The 20,410-nt window shown below is 41.0% G+C and overlaps 1 protein-coding gene across 1 annotated transcript in view; it reads left to right on the top strand.

Annotated features, from left to right (window-relative positions):
* Positions 1-20,410, top strand: part of EHBP1 (EH domain binding protein 1) — a 471,942-nt gene that overhangs the window by 166,701 nt on the left and 284,831 nt on the right. Inside the window, exon 6 of the mRNA XM_081100594.1 lies at positions 20,003-20,060. Coding sequence (XP_080956720.1) covers positions 20,003-20,060 — 58 coding nt within the window. The remainder of the gene's footprint in view (positions 1-20,002; positions 20,061-20,410) is intronic.

The following is a 20,410-nucleotide window of genomic DNA, read 5'->3' as shown; positions in this document are numbered from 1 at the left end:
GGTGTTTTGTGCTTCTTCGTATTTCAAATCTTTGACTTGATTCTTGCGATCCTCTAGTCTGCTGTTGGAACGCTGCATAATATCCTTTATTTCAGTCAGTGTATGCTTAATTTCTAGTTGGTCCTTTTTCATAACCTCGAGGGTCTCACTAGATTTCTTGAGGATCTCACTAAATTTATTGGCAGTTTCTAGAAAGTTCTTGAAAAACCTTAAAAGTGTGGTTTTGAACTTTATATCCAGTAGTTTGCTTTCCTCCATTTCTGTCATTATATCCAGTAGTTTGCTTTCCTCCATTTCTGTCATTTGTGACCTGTTTCTTTGTCTCCGCATTTTTTATGCTTCCTTGTGTTGGTAGAGTGGCTTTCTGTGCTCGGTGTCCTTTAGGGCCTAGTGGCTCAGCCTCCCCAATTACCTGAGGTGGACACTCTTGGTGCACCCCTTTGTGGGCTTTGTGCAGTGTCTTGTTGTAGTTAAGCCTTGATTGTTGTAGGTATCACTGGGAGGAATTGACCTCCAGGCCAATTGGCTGTGAGAATCAGCTGTGTCCATGGTGGGAGAACTTCTGTGCTGGAGACACCCTTAGGGGCAAGACTTGCTTCAGTGGGGCTTTGGTGCTCCCTGAGTCTGCCCCCTGAGTGTGTCCCTTATGGATCTGAGGAGTTGTAATCTGGATGGTCCCACTCTGACCACTGGGTACACTGGCTCTTGGATCTCTAAGGAGGTGCTAATTTAGCCTCTGCCTGAGGCTACCCAGCAGGAGCTATGGAGAGATCTGCAGATTCCTCTTGTTTGGGGTTTGGAGGTGCCCCAATGAGGCCCAGCTGTGAAGCAATGCAAGCTGCTGTGGGGCCTTGGGCCTTCTTTTGGAAGTTTTGGGTCTCTCTGACCCAGCTGCAGTTTGTTAGATAATTTTCAGATTGCAAAGGGCCAGGCCATTCATATGCAAAAGCCTCTGCACACAGCTTGGGTGGGGTGGGGTCTCAGGGAATCAACAGGGTGGAGCAAACAGCCATGGCTGCTCCTCAGTCCTACCCTAAGAGGCCCCAGGTCTCAGTGTCCCGGTAATCGCTGCAAGCACCTCTGAGAGAAAGCCACCCTCGAGTTCCACCCCCTGCCAGACAGTCCAGTTTCTCCCCTTATGAGTCTGCGTCCCCAGAGACTCGCCCGGGACTGGAGTTCAGAGCAGTCAGGTGCTTGTGTCTCCCTCCCAATTGAAAAAGACAACCGCATCCTCAGTTGCCAGCCCTTTCCTAATGCCTCCGTACCTCTGCACTTTACTTTCCACACCTCCTCTGAGTCTCAGTGTGCTTTTCTCTTTCCTTCTAGTTGTAGAATTTCCACTCAGCCAGCCTTCCTGTGATTTTGGGTGATGTCCGTTTTGTCTTTTAGTTGTATTTTTGAATTGGTTGTGCGAGGCAGCAATTTCCGGTGTTTACCTATGCCGCCATCTTGGTTTCTCCTAAAATACTTTTAAAATAACAAAACACTTAAATATGACTTTAATACCTCAAAAACAACAAAAAAGATTGACTTTAATGCAAGGAAGTTATCACTTTAAAAGTTGATACTTTGCCTATGTCCAAAAGAGTTTGTCAGCTTTAGAATTTAAAATAACACTATGTTGACTAATTTAGGGATATAAATAGAACAGAGATAGGCTTAGAGGAGTAAAAAGTACATTACCAGGCACTTCGGAGGAGTTACCATTGGACACTGGACTTGGTTACTGGCAGCTAAGGCAGAAAAGGAAAGCACATTGGCTCACATAATATTCTTTTTGGCTAATTAATTTGCAGGGACTTTTCTTAGAACTTAATTCAGAGGATTTTTATTATGAAAAAAATATGAATGGCATTTGAGATAGAGTCTTCACCTACAAAAGACTCAGATTATTAAATCGGATAATGTTTATGTCACTATAATATATAATCTTTATAATGACCCTTTATGAGAGAATATGGCCCAGGGACCTAATTTTCTGATTATCTAATTTAAATCAACTTATTTAGAAGAATGAATACTTAATATAAATCATCAAATTTTGTGTTGTTCAGTACAGAAGCAACTTATCACATCCAGCAATTTACATCTAAATTTAAATTAATTTTATTTAAATTAAATTAAAAATTCAGTTCCTCAGGCACATTAGCACTTATCAAGTGCTCACTAGCCACATGTAGCTAGGGACTAACTACCCTATTGGACAGTGCAAATGTGGAACAGTTCCATCATTGCAGAATATTTTATTGGTAATGTTGTTTAGCTATTCCTCTCAAACTGGCTGATTTCAGAATCACTAGGGCCCTTTGCAAATACAGAGAAATTTCCATGCCTATGAGAAATTGCTGATTTTTGTAAGTCTGCACACAGACTTACAAAAATGGTGCTGGCAAATCTGTCATTTAGAAGTTTCCTAATTGCTTAAAATCATCAAGCCAAGTTTTAGAAGTATCATATTTATGATTCTTAAGTATCTGAAGTAAAGTTTTTGCAGATGCTGGATGATAATTCCTGTTGGTACTCCAGACATCTTTATTGAGTCAAAAATTTGAATTGAATTTTCTTCCTTTGGTTGTTTTGTAGTGTGTGTGTGTGTGTGTGTGTGTGTGTGTGTGTGTGTGTGTTAAAGTGAGAGCAGTGTATTTAATCTATGTCATATATAAAGCTGTCAAATTAATGTAAGTATTTTAACAGCTTCATTCATTTGCTTAGAAAAGTTTGGTTTCTAGTCTTCATTGAAGCAAGGACTATTGGGGAGTAGGTCACTTCTCAAGTATTTGCACTGTTATACTTCCAGGCAACATCTCTGGATCTACTGCTTTTTTTTCCTCTGAAGAATGCCTCCTTACTCCACTTTTCCTATTGCCACTGCCTTTGTGGCATCCTTTGCCAAGGCCCATAGTTCCCAAACTGCACTTTTGGAGTCTATAAGGCACTGCAGAGAACTCAGGTGTGCCAAGAGATGCTTAAAAATTTTGAGGGAAACACAGCAAAATCTGTTAGGAACCACACAAACTTCTAGCTTGAGGTAGTTCATTTTCAAAATTGGATTGCTACATTCCTTTCAATGATACCATATTTTTACAAAGCAGAGTTTTTAGTAGTTGCTATGACAAAATTCAAGTACTATGTGAAAATCTATATGGAATAGACAAAGAGGAAGGCAGTGTCCAAATTGATCTTAAGGTTTGAGAAGTTGTGCAGTGCCCAACACAGGTGCTAAGTTATTAGGACATACATCTTTCTTAAGTTGTTTGGACCTGATTACTTAGTAAACAAAATGGTTAGGTATGTCTTTTGGCCTGTGAAAAACTTACTGGCACATTATAGGTTTTGTAAATCCATTAAGTTTGGAAATCTCTGGTGTAGGCTTTTGTGATAGTCCTTAAAACTTTCCTAGCCTCTTCTGGTCTTTTGTCTATTTTATTGCCGTGGTTATCCTTTTAAAATTTTTGTGTATGGTATAAGGAAGCGGTCCAACTTCATATTTTTGCATGTGAATATCCAGTTATTCTAGCACTGTTTATTGAGTCTGGGTATATTTTTCCTGTTTCTTTTTGCACAAATGAGCGGATATATATATATTTTTCCCTTATTTCTTCTCTTTTACATAAAGGGGTAAGAAAATACTATTGGTACTCTGTTTCACTTTGTTTTTCATTTAGCAATAAATGTTGGAAGTCATTCCATATCATTTTGTAGATATGATTCTCCATCCGATAGTGATACGTTATTATTACTTAAAGTTCATAGTTTACATTAAGGTTCACTCTTTGTGTTGTGCACCTATGGGTTTTAACAGATATATAATGACATGATTCCATAACAGCATCATACAGTATAGTTTCACTGCCCTAAAAATCTCCTGTATTATACCTATTCATTTATTTCTCTCTTTTCTTGAGTTCTGCCAACCACTGAACTTTCTATTGTCCCCGTAGTTTTGCCTTTTTCAGAAAGTCATATATTTGGAATTATACAATACATAGCCATTTTATTTATTTATTTTTAAAATAATTTTAATTTTTTATTTATACATATATCATGGCATGAATATACTCCGTTGTTTGACTATTGGTTTAATGTATATGTTGTCCATCATACTATACGCACTATATGGGTAAGAATTGGGTCTATGTTGTTCACCTTTGAATATTCATTGCCTAGTACAGTGACTCGCACTTAGTAGATGCATAATAAATATTTTTTAAGTCATAGCTACATTTCAGTACTTATTATATTTTAAAGAAACCCATTTATGTGCATGTCTGTGTCTCCTACTAGCCTGGTAGCATTTTGTAACAACCCCATCAAGTAGGACAATAATGGGGGGATAAGGACATATATGTAATACCTTAATCAATAAAGAAATTTTTAAAATATGTATGCCAAGCACCATAAGGGCCAACCTTTAGAGTTAATGAACTTCCTAAGTATCTACTGTGAGTCTGTCTGTGTGACATACTAGATTCAGTAGGGCATCTTCAAATATACATATACTGTTCACTTTAAGATTATAATGCACTCAGGCAAGTTGGCCTGTCACAAATTTAATGTTTTTTCATCAACAAATATTCGAATGTGCATAGCCGTTTTAGATTGGGTTCTTTCACTTAGTAAAATCCATTGAAAAAGTTCCTCCATTTCTTTCTAACACTGAGTAGTATTACATTGTATGCATATGCCACAGTTTGTTTATCCATTCATCTATTGAAGGACATCTTTGTTGTTTCCAAGTTTTTTTATTTGTTGTTGTTTTGTTTGTTAATCTGTACCTCATTGATCTCTAGAGAGAGTGGAAGGGAGGGTGAGAGACAGAGAAACATCAATGTGAAGAGAGACACATCAATTGGTTGCCTCCTGCATGTGCTCCAGCATGGGTGGGGGGACGGATCCCGCAACCCAGTTACATGCCCTTGATTGGGAATTGAACCCATGACCCTTCAATCCGTGGGCCAACGCTCCAACCACTGAGCCAAACTGGCCAGGGTGCTTCCAACTTTTGGTAGTTATGAATGAAGCTGCTATAAGCATTCGTGTACAGGTTTTTGTGTGGGACATAAGATTTCAGCTCATTTGGATAAATACCAAGGATCACCATTTCTGTATCATGGTAAGCATATGATTAGTTTTGTAAGAAACTGCTAAACTATCTTCCAAAATGCCTGTATCATTTTGCATTCCTATCAGCAATGAATGAGAGTTCTTTTTGCTCCATATTCTCACCTGAATTTGATGTTGTCAGCGCTTTGAATTTTCACCATTCTAGTAGGTGTGTAGTGGTATCTCATTTTAATTTGTAATTCCCTAGTAGCATGATTTTGAGCATCTTTCCATATGCATATTTGCCATTTATATATCTTTCCATATGCATATTTGCCATTTATATGCCTGGTGAAATGTCCAGATCACTTTCCCAATTTTTAAAATTGGGTTGTTATTTTCTTATTGTTGAGTTTTAACAGTTCTTTTATATTTAGGATAACAGTCCTTTACCAGATATATGTTTTGCAAATATTTTCTCCCAATTTGTGGCTGTCTTTTCATTCTCTTAATGACATCTTGTACAAACTTAATGACATAAGTTTGTCATTTTAATGAAGTTCGACTTACCAACCTTTTTTCTTTCATGGAGTATGCTTTTGGTGTTGTGAAAGGTATGAGGTCTTTGTCTAGATTCATTCCAGTACAGTTTGTTGAAAAGACTGGCCAGTGTGGCTCAGTTGGTTAAGCATCCTCTGATGGCACTGGGAGGTCCACGTTTTTAAACTGGTCTATATAGGAAACATAGGAGCATCTAATGGACTGTGTAAAACACCATAATACGAATTAGACTTACGATTAATATCACTGGATGACAGAAGGAAAAGGAGCAGATAATTCAAAGTTATAAGGGAAAATTATTTTGAATCTAGAATTCTCTATCCATCCAAGCTTTAAAACTAAACACTATGCAGATTCTTTAACATTTTTTTGCCAGCTTAAAAGACACTTTCTATATTATACTCTGATGCTGAGGCTGGGCAAAGTTTATTTCTCAGACTATGTTGGGTGTCTTGCTGTTGGTTTCTGCCATTAGGAGACAGGCAAGAAGAGGGGAAAAGGGACTTGCTACCTGTTTTATATCATACTAGAGGCCCGGTGCACGAAATTCGGGGGGGGGGGTGGTGTCCCTCAGCCCAGCCTGCACCCTCTCCAATCTGGGACCCCTCGAGGGATGTCCAACTGCCTGTTTAGGCCCGATCCCCGGGGGATCAGCCCTAAATGGGCAGTTGGACATCCCTCTCACAATCCAGGACTTATGGCTCCAACTGCTCACCTGCCTGCCTGCCTGATTGCCCCTAACCATTCCCCTGCCAGCCTGATCAATACCTAATTGCTCCCCTGCTGGCCCGATTGCCCCTAACTGTCCTCCCCTGCAGGCCTGGTCACCCCCAACTGCCCTCCCCTGCTGGCCCAGTCACCCCTAACTTCCCTCCCTTGCCAGCTCGGTTGCCCCTAACTGCCCTCCCCTGCCAGACTGATTGCCCCTAACTGCCCTCCCCTGCCGGCCTGGTCACCCCCAACTGCCCTGCCTTGCAGGTCTGGTTGCCCCTAACTGCCCTCCCCTGCCCGCCTGGTCGCCTCTAACTGCTCTCCCCTGCTGGGCTGGTCGCCCCCAACTGTCCTCTCCTGCAGGCCTGGTTACCCCCAACTGCCCTCCCCTGCAGGCCTGGTCCCTCCCAACTGCCCTCGCCTGCTGGCCTGATTGTCGCCAACTGCCCTCCCCTGCAGGCCATCTTGTGTTCACATGGGGGCGGCCATCTTTGACCACGTGGGGCGGCCATCTTGTGTGTTGGAGTGATGGTCAATTTGCATATTACTTTTATTAGATAGGACTAGAGGCCCGATGCACGAAATTCATGCAAGAGTAGGCCTTCTTTCCGCCGGCTGCCAGCACCGGCTTCCCTCTGGCATCCGGGACCCGGGTTTCCCTCCGGCTGCTTGCAGGCACCCAGGACCTGGACTTCCCTCGCAGCCCTGGCTTCTTCCAGAAGGATGTCTGGTCTAATTAGCATATTATGCTTTTATTATTATAGACTAGAGGCCCGGTGCACAAATATTTGTGCACTTGAGGGGGAGGGGGTGGTCCCTCAGCCTGGCCTGTGCCCTCTCGCAGTCTGGGACCCCTCGGGAGATAACGACCTGCTGGCTCAGACCTGCTTCCGGGTGGCAGAGGGCAGGCCCAATCCCTAGGTGCAGCCCCTGGTCGGGCTCAGAGCAAGGCTGATTGGGGAGTTGGGGCGCCGCCCCCTGTCATGCACAGAGCAGGGCGGATCGGGAGGTTGTGATGCCACCCTCAGTCACGCTCAGGGTAGGGCTGATTGGGGGGTTGGGACCACCCGCTGTCACACTCAAGGCAGGGTCAATGGGCAGGTTGCGGTGCCACCCCCTGTCACGCACAGAGCAGGGCCGATCAGGGGGTTGGGGCACTGCCCCCTGTCACTCACAGAGCAGGGCCCATCAGGGGGGTTGGGGCTCTGTACCCTGTCACACACAGAGTAGGGACGATAGGAGAGTTGGGGTACCGCCCCCTGTCACACACAGAGCAGGGCGGATCAGGGGGTTGGGGCACCGCACCCTGTCTTTCTCAGGGCAGGGCCAATAGGGAGGTTATGACTCTACCCCGTCACACACAGAGCAGGGCCCGTGGGGGGCGGTTGGGCATCGCCCTCTATCACCCACAGAGCAGGGCCGATCAGGGGGTTGGGGCACCGCCACTGTCACACTCGGGGCAGGGCCGATGGGGAGGTTATGGCTCTACCCTGTCACACACAGAGCAGGGCCCGTGTGGGAGCGGGGGGTTGGGGCACCGCACCCTGTCACACACAGAGCAGGGCCTATCAGGGGGTTGGGGCGCCGCACCCTGTCACACACAGAGCAGGGCCGATCAGGGGATTGGGGTGCCGCACCCTGTCACAGAGCCGCAGGGCAATCGGGGTTGGGGAGACCCCCCTATCAGGCACAGAGCAGGGCTGATCAGGGGGTTGGGGCGCCGCACCCTGTCACACACAGAGCAGGGCCCATCAGGGGGTTGGGGCGCTGCCCCCTGTCACACACAGAGCCGCAGGGCAATCAGGGGGTTGGGGAGCTCCCCCCTATCAGGCACAGAGCAGGGCTGATCAGGGGGTTGGGGCGCCTTCCCCTGTCATGAACAGAGCAGGGCGGATAGTGAGGTTGTGGCCCCGCCCCCTGTCACACACAGAGCCGCAGGGCGATCAGGGGGTTTGGGCGCTGCCCCCTGTCACGCTAATCCCGGTGCCGGGAGGCCTCGCGGCTCTGCTGATCCCGGTGCTGGGAGGCATATTACCCTTTTACTGTATAGGATAGAGGCCTGGTGCACAGGTGTTGGCCGGCTGGTTTGCCCTGAAGGGTGTCCTGGATCAGGGTGGGGGTCCCCACTGGGGTGCCTGGCCAGCCTGGATGAGGGGATGATAGCTGTTTGCAGCTGGTCACACACCCTTCAGGGTGGGGGTCCCCACTGGGGTGCCTGGCTAGTCTGGGTGAGGGGCTGAGGGCTGTTTTCAGACTGGTGGGTGACTGAAGCTCCCAACCGCTCCTTTTTTTCTTTTTTTTTATTCTGGGCCAGCTTTAGCTTTGAGGCTTGGCTCCAGCTCTTAGGCCTCTGCTGCTGAAAGCAGGTTTCTGGCCTTTGTTTACCTTCTGTATTTGAAACAATGTTGTGATCCTGCTGGCTGTAGCCCGGAGACTAAAGTAGGTTTCTGGGGTTTTGTTTAGCTTCTATATTTGTAACATAGTTGCTTAGAGTTGCAGCTCAGAGGCCGGCAGCAGCAGGCGGGGAACATTGGAGTCCTCCGTCACTGAAGCAAGCAAGCCTCATGTTCGGTTTAAGCTGCCTGGCTGCCGGTCGCCATCTTGGCTGGCAGTTAATTTGCATATCGCCCTGATTAGCCAATGGGAAGGGTAGCGGTTGTACGCTAATTACCATGTTTCTCTTTTATTAGATAGGACTAGAGACCCGGTGCATGAAATTTGTACACAAGGGAGGGGGGTGTCCCCTCAGCCCAGCCTGCACCCTCTCCAATTGGGGACCCCTTGGGAGATGTCCGACTGCCCATTTAGGCTGGGATCGGGCCTAAACCGGCAGTCAGACATCCCTCTCACAATCCTGGACCACTGGCTCCTAACGCTCACCTGCCTTCCTGCCTGGTCGCCCCTAACTGTCCCCCCCTGCCAGCCTGATCGCCCCTCACTGCCTCCCCTGATGGCCTGGTCGTCCCTAACTGCCCCCTGCTGCCGGCCTGGTCGCCCCCAACTTCCCCCTCCCTGCCGACCTGGTCGCTCCTTACTGCCCCCACCCCCACCAGCCTTGACACCCCTTACTGCCAGCCCCCCCCCCCCATGGCCTGGTCACCCTCAACTGCCCCCCTCTGCCAGCCTGGTTGCCCCTAACTGCCCCCCCCCTTCCTTCCTTCCTCCCTCCTTTCTTCTCTCTCTCTCTCTCCCTCTCTCTTTCTCTCCCTTTTTTTTAGGAGAGCCATCTTTATGAGTCTGAAAAGCAGTATTTCATTTTGGTTTTGATTTTCATTTCTGTAATGGTTAGTGATGTTGAGCATCTTTTCAAGTGCCTTCTGTATAACTTCTTTGGAGAAATGTCTGTTCAAGTCAAGTCCATTGCCCATTTTTTAATTGATTGGGTTTTTACTGTTGTTAAGTTGTAGAAGTTCTTTATATATTCTGGATATTAATTTCCCTTATCAGATAACATGATTTGCAAATATTTTCTCTCATTTTGTGGGTTGCCTTTTTACTCTGGTAATACTATTTCTTGATATACAAATGTTTTAAATTTTAATGAAATTTGCATGCCTGCTTTGTGAGCATGCAGGTGGTTAAATGATTTTACTAGTGCTGTTCACATCCTAGACGTTGTTAAGGACAAAGCAGGATCTCATGAGGAAATCTATCCTTATGTGATCCAGGAACTGAGACCAACTTTAAATGCACTGGGAATCTCCATTCCAGAGGAACTGGGCCTTGACAAAGTATAAACACCATCTATAGGCTTCCCAAAGATTTACTGATAATGCTACTTGAGTGTAAACAATCACCTGGGTATACTGATAACATACTATCTTGTTCGAACAGGTTTTCCTTTATTGAGTACCAAACCATTTAATGGTACCATGAACTTTAATAAAAAGGAAATGAATTTGAACTGAAAAAAAGAAGAAAAAATTAATATTTCTTGATATATAAAAGTTTTAAATTGTTAATGTTGTTTCTTGATATACAAAAGTTTTCAATAGTTAAGTGTTTGATATAAAAAATTTTAAATTTTAATGAAGTCCAATGTATCTACCTTTTCTTTTGTTGCTGTACTTTTGTCATATCAAAGAATTCATTGCCAAATCTAATGTTATGAAATTTTTGCCCTATTTTTTCTTAGAGTTTTCTAGTTTTAGATCTTACATTTAGGCTTTCTGAGTTTTGAGATCCATGTTGAGTTAATTTTTAAATATGTGTGTGAGGTAAAAAAGGTAGGACCAGGTAGAAGAGGATGAACTTGCAAAGAGGAAGAAATGGACAAGTGTCAATGCTGTTAAGAAGTCAAATTAGACGATGAACTCCAAAAATGTTTATTACATTTAGCAACATGGAGGAGACAGAATGAAAAGCACAGGTAATGTTCTTTGAACAAGGATCTACATTGTACTCAGCATACAGTGTAGGAAATTATATCAGAAGATTGGTAGAGGTTAATTTGAGGAAGGCTTTGAGTTTGAATTTTATTCTCTGGGCAGCAGTAAGGCATATAAAAGGATAATGAAATAATAATCCTTTCATGGGGGGAGTATAATGTCAGAGAGTATAATAATTCTTTTCATGGGGGGAGTATAATGTATTTCAAAAATTAAAGAGGTATAATGTAGGTTGTTAGTTCTAGGCAGTGGTCGGCAAACTCATTAGTCAACAGAGCCAGATATCAACAGTACAACGATTGAAATTTCTTTTGAGAGCCAATTTTTTTAAACTTAAACTATATAGGTAGGTACATTGTTATTCACTTAATTAGGGTACTCTGAAGGCTTAGGAAGAGCCACACTCAAGGGGCCAAAGAGCCGCATGTGGCTTGCGAGCTGCAGTTTGCCGACCACTGTTGTAGGGGAACTAGTTCCTAGTTGGTGCTAATCTTTGGTCCTAGGGGTAAATAAAAATATCTTGACTATTGAATACATCTAATATACGCAGCTTCTTGTTGATATACCTTGGAGTATATCTTCTTGTTGAGGTATATCTAAAAGTAACTCAGCCCTGTTTCTTTTTGGTCATGACTAAACTGTATTGAATCTGAGTTATTTTAAGCTGAGGACCAGACTGCTGATTGGTAGGTGTTATTTATGTGCCTGAGAGTCATCAAGAAATGCTATTATTTTCTGTTTTACTGTGCAGAAACTAGTTCTAGGTGTTTTCTTCAACCTTGGGACTGTTTATTTGGAAGCTGGCTACTTCAGGATCACCTCAATGTAAGGTGATCCTGAACATAAGATTATTCTCCACCACCAGTATTTTCCGAATTAGGAGTTCCATTAAAAAAAAATTTGTTTTTTGCTAACTAATAGGAATAGAGATGAAATAGTCAAATGGCTACTTATATTTGATGTAATAATTTAACTTACATATATAAACTCACAATCTATAAAATTATATATAAAAATATAATAAATTCCATCAAATCTCATAGAGTTTTCTTAAGATATATTTTTATTTGGTTTTTATAATTTCAGCTATATAAAAGTTACAGAAGTAGTACAAAGAACACCTATGTACTCTTCTCCTAGATCTCCAACTTTATCATTCTCTGCATATGTACATATACACTGTATGTCATGCAAGTATTTGCTATTCTTTTTAAAAATATCCTCAATGATGGTGAATCTTTTGAGGATGTGTTTTCTTAGGGAATGGTCAAGTTAATTTGGAGCCTTGGTGAATAAGGAAGGTCAAATTGAGTAATACTCTTTTTGATCTTAAGTAAGATATATGATCTCAAGTGAGATATAATGACTCCCTTTTCTTGTAGTATATAATCTATTAGCATTCATTCAATCCTTTCTAGCCTTCATTCTTAGTAGTCTTATATAAATTCTTAAAAATACTTGCTGAGTCTTTTGTGACTGATCAGTTCTTTAAATATATAAAGATGCAATTAAGATCAAAGATAGAGATCATAACTTTAAAAGAATGTGTTTTCCTGTTTGATCTCATGTTTTTTTCTAATCCAGTAAATGTACATTTTTACCTTTACTCCAGATTTTTACATTCCTTTTTACTTATGGAAAATTTTTTCCCTTAACTGCTGAGAACCTTTTAAAATTGTAATTCTTCAAATATGACCAATTTTCTTCTTTTTAAAAAAATGTTTATTGACATATAACATTGTATTAGTTTAAGGTGTACAGCATAATGATTTGATATATGCATATATTGCAAAATGATTACCACAGTAAGTTTATTTAATATCCATCGATGACCTCACATAGTTACATTTTTTTTTCTTATGGTGAGAAATTATAAGATCTACTCTCCTAGCAACTTTCTTCTTTTTTAAAATTTTTTTTTATTGCTTTTAGAGAGAGAAGAAGGGGGTGGGGAGAGAGAGGGAGAGAGAAAGATCTATTTGTTGTTCCACTTATTTATTCATTCATTGCTTGCTTCTTACTGTATATGTGCCCTGACTGGAGATGGAACCCACAACTTTGGTGTATCGGGATGCCACACTAACCAACTAACCTACCCGGCTTGGGCCTCGCCTAGCAACTTGCAAATATACAATATAGTATTATTAACTATAGTCACCATGCTGTACATTACATCTCCAGAACATATTTATGTTATAACTGGAAGTATGTACCTTTGATTACCTGTACCCATTCCTACCCCTTCTGCTGCTGATAGCTACCAAACTGTTTTCTGTATCTATGAGTTTGTTTTTTTAAGAATCCACATGTAAATGAGAGCGTACAGTATTTGTCTTTCTCTGTCTGACTTCTTTCACTTATCATAATACCCTCAAAACCCATCTATATTGTCACAAATGGCAGGATTTACTTCTTTTGTATGAATTAATAACATGTATAAATATACCACATTTTCTTTATCCATTCATCTATAATGGGCATTTATGTTTTTTCCATGTCTTGACTATTGTAAATAATGTTGCAATAAACATGATGTGGGTGGTGCAGATATCTTTTCAAGATAATAATTCTGTTAACTTTTTAAAAAATAAATATTTTATTGATTTTTTTTACAGAGAGGAAGGGAGAGGGATAGAGAGCTAGAAACATCGATGAGAGAGAAATATCGATCAGCTGCCTCCTACACACCTCCTACTGGGGATGTGCCCGCAACGAAGGTACATACACTTGACTGGAATCAAACCTGGGACCTTTCAGTCCGCAGGCTGACGCTCTATTCACTGAGCCAAATGGTTAGGGCAATTCTGTTAACTTTTGATGTGTATCCAGAAATGGAATATTGATCGTATGGTAGTTCTATTTTTTAATTTGTTGAGCAACCGCCATACTGTTTTCCAAAGTGGCTGTACCACTTTATTACAGACATCGGGCTGGATGTCTTCTTTGGAAAAGTGTCTGTTCAGTTTTTTCTGCTGCTTTTTAAAATTGGGTTGTTTGTTATTTCTCTATTGAATTGTATAAATTCTTTCTATATTTTGAATATTAACCCCTTATTAAATATATGACTTGAAAATATTTTCTCCCATTTTGCTGCATTTTCATTTTGTTGATAGTATCCTTGGCTGTACAGAAGGTTTTTAGCTTGATGTAGTCCCAGTCTTTAATTTTTACTTTTGTTGCCTTTGCTTTTGGTGTCAAATCCAAAAGTCATTGCCAAGATCGATGTCAAGAAGCTTACCCCCATGTGTTCTTTTAGTTGTTTTATGGTTTTAGGTCTTACATTCAAGTCTTTAATCCATTTTCAGTTAACTTTGGTGTAAGGTATAAAATAAGGGTTCATTTGCATGTGGCTGTCCAGTTTTCCCAAAACCATTTACTGAAGAGACTGTCTTTTCCCTAGTGTGTAGTGGGTTTATTTATGGGCCCAAATTTCTGTTTCGTAACTAAGATTCACCATTTAAAATTTACGTTTTACAGTGGTATATACAAATAAAAGAGTACTGCAGAACTTGTAGTAGAAAACACAACAGTTCCTTGTCTTACCCCTCCCAAGTGTTGTTCTCATTCCCTACAGAAAACCACTTTCAACTCTTTTAATTCTTCTGGTGTTGTACTATATATTCTTCAATATTATACTTTTGTTTTTTATTTTATTTTTATTTGTTTCTTTTAGTTATAATTTTGAAGCATAACATTTACCCTTCAGTGTGGCTTGGTGATTGAGTGTTGACCCATGAACCCAGAGGTCACTGGCTTGATTCCAGGTCAGGTCACATATCCCCCCTCCCCAACCTGGCAGTTTTGAACTCCAGTAGGTAGTGTGCAGGAGGCAGCAGATTGATGTTGATGTTCATCATTGACTAGAGGCCCAGTGCACAAAATTTGTGCATGGGCAGGGCCCCTAAGCCTGGCCAGTGATCAGGGCTGATCAGGGCCTTCTGACACCTGGCTGGGCCCTTCCTTTCCTGGTTGCCGGCCGGGGCCTTCCTTTGTTCCATGCCGGCCCCCTGGTAATTAGCACATGTCATAGCGAGCGATCGAACTCCCGGTCTCCTGGTTTAACTCCCAAGGGGACACTTTGCATATTAGCCTTTTATATATATAGACTAGAGGCCCGGTGCACAAAATTTGTGCACGGAGAGGGGGTTCCCTCAGCCCAGCCTGCACCCTCTCCAATTGGACATCCCTCTTGCAATCTGGGACTGCTGGCTCCTAACTGCTCACCTGCCTGCCTGCCTGATCACCCCTGACTTCCTCTGTCTGCCTGCCTGATCACCCCTAACTACCCTCCCCTGTTGGCCTGATCTCACCCCCAGTGGCCCTCCCCTGCCGGCCTGATCTCGCCCCCAACTGACCTCCCCTCCCAGCCTGGTTGCCCCCATCTGCCCTCCCCTGCAGGCCTGATCTCGCCCCCAACTGCCCTCCTTTGCTGGGCAATTTGGTTCTGATTTGTCAGTTTCTATGCCAGTCAGCATCATAAGCTCCGCCTCCTAGGCAGCCATTGGTTCTTCATAGCACCCACATTTGGTTCTGATTAGTTGGTTCCTATGCCAATCAGCGTCAAAATCTCCACCTTCTAGGCAGCCATTGGTTCTTCACAGCACCCACATTTGGTTCTGATTGGTTGGTTCTTATGCCAGTCAGCGTCTCTGGGCCTATCAACGGGGCCTGATCTGAAAGGCAGGGATGATCAGCAGCCCTGGTGGAGGCCTGGAGAGAAATGGAGTTGTGGCTGCTGGCCATTCTGGGAGAGAAAGAGAGAAGCAAGTGCTGATCAAAAGCTGCCACAGAGGCAATGGATCAGTCCCTGCTTCTCTCTTCAGGCCTCTCTCTGGCCCTGATTCACAGCCCCCTCAGCAGTCAGTGCTGCAGGACTGACTTCCGGTTGGTCAAGCCTCGGTTGTTGCTGGTCCTAACGACCCACGGTTTTTATATATTAGGATGTTTCTATCTCTCTATCCCTCTCCCTCCCACGCTCTCTAAAAAAGTCAATAAAAATATATTTCAAAAACTTTACCTTTCAAAAGTGTGCAATTCATTATTTTTAATATAATCACAAAGTTGTGCAACTATCATTACTAATTTAGAATATTTTCATCACCCAAAAAAGAAATCCTGTTTCTGTTAATAGTCATTTTCATCTTTGAAGTTGTAACATTTCCTCTCTAAAGCACACTTATCCCCTTTCCTTTCCCCATCCTTTCCATTCTCCAATCAGAGGTAGATCAGAATTCATTGTTATGACTTACTATTGTTTGCAACTGAGCCTTCTGATATTGTGACCACATTTCCTTTCTTTTGCTTTTTTTTTGTGTTAAAAATTGCTATTTTATTTTTTGCCTTTTCTCTCCATTTGTCTATCATTATTATCCTTAATTTTTTGTTGTTAGCCTGTCATAATCTCTCTCTAAACAGTTAAACATTGGTGATTCATCAGTTCAAATTTCCTCTCAAGCCTTCAGGTCCTGCTCTACTTTGAAATGGTTTCTTTCTAGGCCTGCAGTGTAGGTGACATCTGGAGACATTTTTTGTAACTATCATCCTGGGGGATTAGTCAGATATTTAACTCTGGATTGATCTAAATTTCTTACCTCTTTTCTCTTTCCCTTTTAACATATCTGTCCCTTCTTTTAGATCTGGAAGATTTCCTCAACTTTATCTTCCAACTCTTCAATTTTTGCTTTTCTAAATAAAAAAAAATGACAGTTTCCAGAATACTTTCTTATTCTTTAAATATTCTTTTAATATTTTTCATGGGTACAATAGCTTTTATATTTCTAAGGACATTAGCGATAATGTCCTGGGCCTTTCAAGTTCTGTTTTTCTCTTTTCCAGCCACTTGTCTTTTATATTAGAAGTTTTCCTTAGATGATCCTTTGTTGTACACATTTAAGAGGAGGATGATTGTACAAAACTGTTTGGGAGCTCTGTGCATATACTACTACAAGGGGTAGTTGCTAACATTTGAGAGTTTTCTGAATGGCAGGCTGAGCTAAGCATTCTTCTTACATTATCTTAAGTGATTTTTACATTGGTTATATGAGGCTCTAATTTCACAGATGAGGAACCTTGAGGCTTAGATGATATAACCAGAAAAAAGGGAACCAGATTCAAACATGGATCTGTCTGCCTTCATGATTCTTTTATTCATCATATTCTCTTTCCCACCTTCCTCACAGTAAATGCTTCACAAATACCAGGAAATCTCTTGAGAACTTTGAAGTCAGGTAGAAGCAAGATAGACAATAATCATTCAAACACATGATTGAAGCAATTATAGAAATGTGCTGTGAAGAAATGATGAAAATGATTTTTGAGGAAGGCTGGGGAATGGTTTAAGTGGATGTATTTTTTTTTAAAATTTTTTACTAACTTCAGTTTCAGGGAGCTAAGTACGTAACTTGGAAATACTAATATTTATGTGAGTGACATGTGAGTTTTATTACAACAGATATAAAAAAAAAGTAGTAGTAAGTAACATGCTAAATTGAAGGAAGTAGTATGGGTGATTCTATAAAATAATAAGGAAAGTGGAAAGTATTATTTGGGGATATATTTGTGTGTGTGTAACAGGGCATGTAAAGTCACTCATCTAAAGTCTGCCAAATGGTGAAGTCTGTCAGTTGAAATGGTGCTGTCCCTAAATACTGATACATAGGTATTAGAAATACCTGTCAGCGAAAGTCCATATGCATTACCAGTTAAATATTTTTAACCAAAAGCAATCACTGTGACTATATTTTAAAGATGGTAAGAAGCCCTAGCCGGTTTGGCTCAGTGGATAGTGTGTTGGCCTGCAGACTGAAGGGTCCCGGGTTCAATTCCAGCCAAGGGCACATGCCTGGGTTGCGGGCTTGATCCCCAGTAGGGGGCGTGCAGGATGCAGCCAATCAATGATTCTTTCTCATCATTAATGTTTCTCTCTCCCTCTCCCTCTCTGAAATCAATAAAAATATATTTTAAAAAAAAGATGGTAAGAAGATGCAAAATATAATTTAATGAAAGTATTTTTATTTAAGTGACAAAGATTTACGTCTCTTATTAGAACTATCCTTTCATTTTTACAAAAAGAAATATATCCTGTATATGTGTACTTGCATAATTTGTCTTGTATAATTATTTTTCTTGTTGAATTAATTATTATAGCTTGCTAAATAACTCTTGTGAAGTAAGCATAAAGGAGTATAATTAACTGGAGCTACAGCAGTGATAGTACAATAGGAGGCAGATGTGCCTACTGAAGGATAAAAATAATTACTTGAGAAATAGTAGAGTTAGAGTATTTCTGTGATAAAACAATTTCTAACCTTTTGTTTCAATATTCACAGCATTCCACCATGAAATGTTCAGTTATGGCTAAGAGCCCTTTTCCCTTCACTTTATTTAGTGAAGTGCCTATTCACATTAACTTCAGGGTTAATATTTTGAGCTTTTTCTCATTATAGGCATATCCTGGATTCTGTGGTGAGAGGAATATGTTGTACTTTTTTTGTTCTAAGGACTTATGGTTCTTTATTTTTAATTTAGGAAAAGCGCAGAGGCTTAAATATTACTAAGTTTGGAAGTATACCTGTCTTTTATCTTTAGAAACATTGATTTCATATAAATGAAAACTAGTAAGACATAAAAAGGTTTGTGTCTCAGCACTTTGCAATGTAAGCTTCTACAAGACAGCAACTTGTTTTATTGTTATGTATATGTGTGTTTAATTTACTAAATTTTCTATAATGTTGAGGAGGCACTATATAGACATACCCACAAATTCTAGTGGTTTAACCTAATCAAAGTTTATTTCTTCCTCACTCCTCAGTCTAGAGAGGGTATTCCAGGTTGACTGTCTTTCCATGTGGTCATTCAGGGGCCCAGACACCCTTTACATTATGACTGTGCCCTTTGCATTCTAGAATCCACTCCATGCAGCTGCTGTGGAGAAGGCATTCTCATTTATTATCCATTTTATTCGGAAGTGGCACAGGTTACTTCTCACATTCCAGTGGTAAGGAGTATCATATGGTTCCATCTCAATGCATACATGGTGGCAGTGGTGGTGGTTGGATGTGGTGGGGATAAGGGACTTCTTGCTACACCTCCCAAGATTAACATTATGCTTTAGACAGGGAGCATGAATCTTTGGTGGTCAGTTTAATTCTCTACTAAAAAATATTACTTCTTCCTGTATACACACACTCACAAATAATACTGTTCTGTTGGTAATATTAGCTACCTCTAGATTGTCAGAAGATAGGAGGCAAGTGATTCCTTGCCACAAATTATTTACCCTATTCCTGAATTTCTCATTTCATTTTAAACCACCAAATATTTAACCAGTTAGAGTCATTTAACTTTACAGTCATTGAACCATAGTGTTTCAGAACTAGCTGAGATTTTAGTGCAATCTCTTCATTTGATAAATTACAGAATAGACTCAGAAAAAATGGAGAGACATTCCTAAAGTCACTTAGGGTCAGAACGAGGAAAAACTAGTTTTCTAACCTCCACTCTAGTACTCTAGTACTATGTCATCTTGGAAGCATCTTTTTTTTTTTTTTTTTTTACAAATTCTTATCCTCTAAATTAATACAAATTGCTTCCCCAGATTTCTTTCCTTTCAATAACCTCCTAAGATACCCTGGCAGGGGGTGGGGTAGGGTGGATTTTAATTACCATAGAAAAGAATGAGTGATCTGAAGAGCATTTGTCTATTGTGATTTTGTGTGCTATAATGGAGCACCACGTTGATTTTGCATACCCAAGGAAGAATGGCCCTGGAATTGGAGGGGCTGCAAATAAAGGGGGGAAGGATGCCTAGTCAAGTGGGACCTATTTCACAATTTTGCCTAGGGCCTTCTCAGACTTTGGGAAGCATTTATGTTAAGACAAAAAACACACCCTCCAAACTTCTATTGTTTTAGGAAACAAACTAATTCAACTGTTTGAGAGTTCTTTAAGTTCAGCGAAATTTTAAAAATTAAATTATTTAACTCTTTGTTCATATTCAATTCCAAAGTATTGTTTCACTTTAACTTCCTCCACAACACATTTAAGTAACTCACCAGTAGTGGGCGTGCAGGAGGCAGCCAATCGATGTGTTCTCTCACATAGATGTTTCTCTCTGTCTTTCCCACTCTCTTCCACTCTCCCTAAAAATCAATGGAAAAGTATCCTCAGGTGAGGATTAAGCCCTCCCACCCCCCAAAATCAATAAAAATATTAAAATTTAAAAATAAATATACTGGAACCAAACCTCACATTACTTTGATTTAAGAAAAATTATATTTAATCTTTTTCTTGTTTGGCAGGCAGCCAGATAAATTGGTGGTAGTTTGGACAAGAAGAAGCCGAAGGAAGTCTTCTAAGGTTAGTCTGTTTCTACATTTCTCACCTAAATATTGAATTCAATTTTAAGTTAAATTATTAAGCTTCTCTGGCCCTACCGTTGCATATTTTAAAGCATTATTAGATATCTTAGGTTATTTCTAGTCTACTAAAATGATTGACCAGGCATTGTAATCTTGTTCTAAAGTTCTTAAAATGGAAGCCAGATATTTGAGCCTTGATCTTGGATTTGGTAGCCTGGAGTAAGTAGTTACCTAACTTTCCTGTACTAGGGTATCATGAATTAAATAGGCACCACTTATAAAATGTACGTAGGAATAATTTATTCAGATTCCAAGAGGATGAGATTGGGGCACACATAAGGAATGATG

Source organism: Myotis nattereri, assembly GCF_964212035.1.
Source record: "Myotis nattereri genome assembly, chromosome: 10".
Taxonomy (NCBI): Eukaryota; Metazoa; Chordata; class Mammalia; order Chiroptera; family Vespertilionidae; genus Myotis; species Myotis nattereri.
This window is presented reverse-complemented; position numbering and strand designations above follow the sequence as displayed.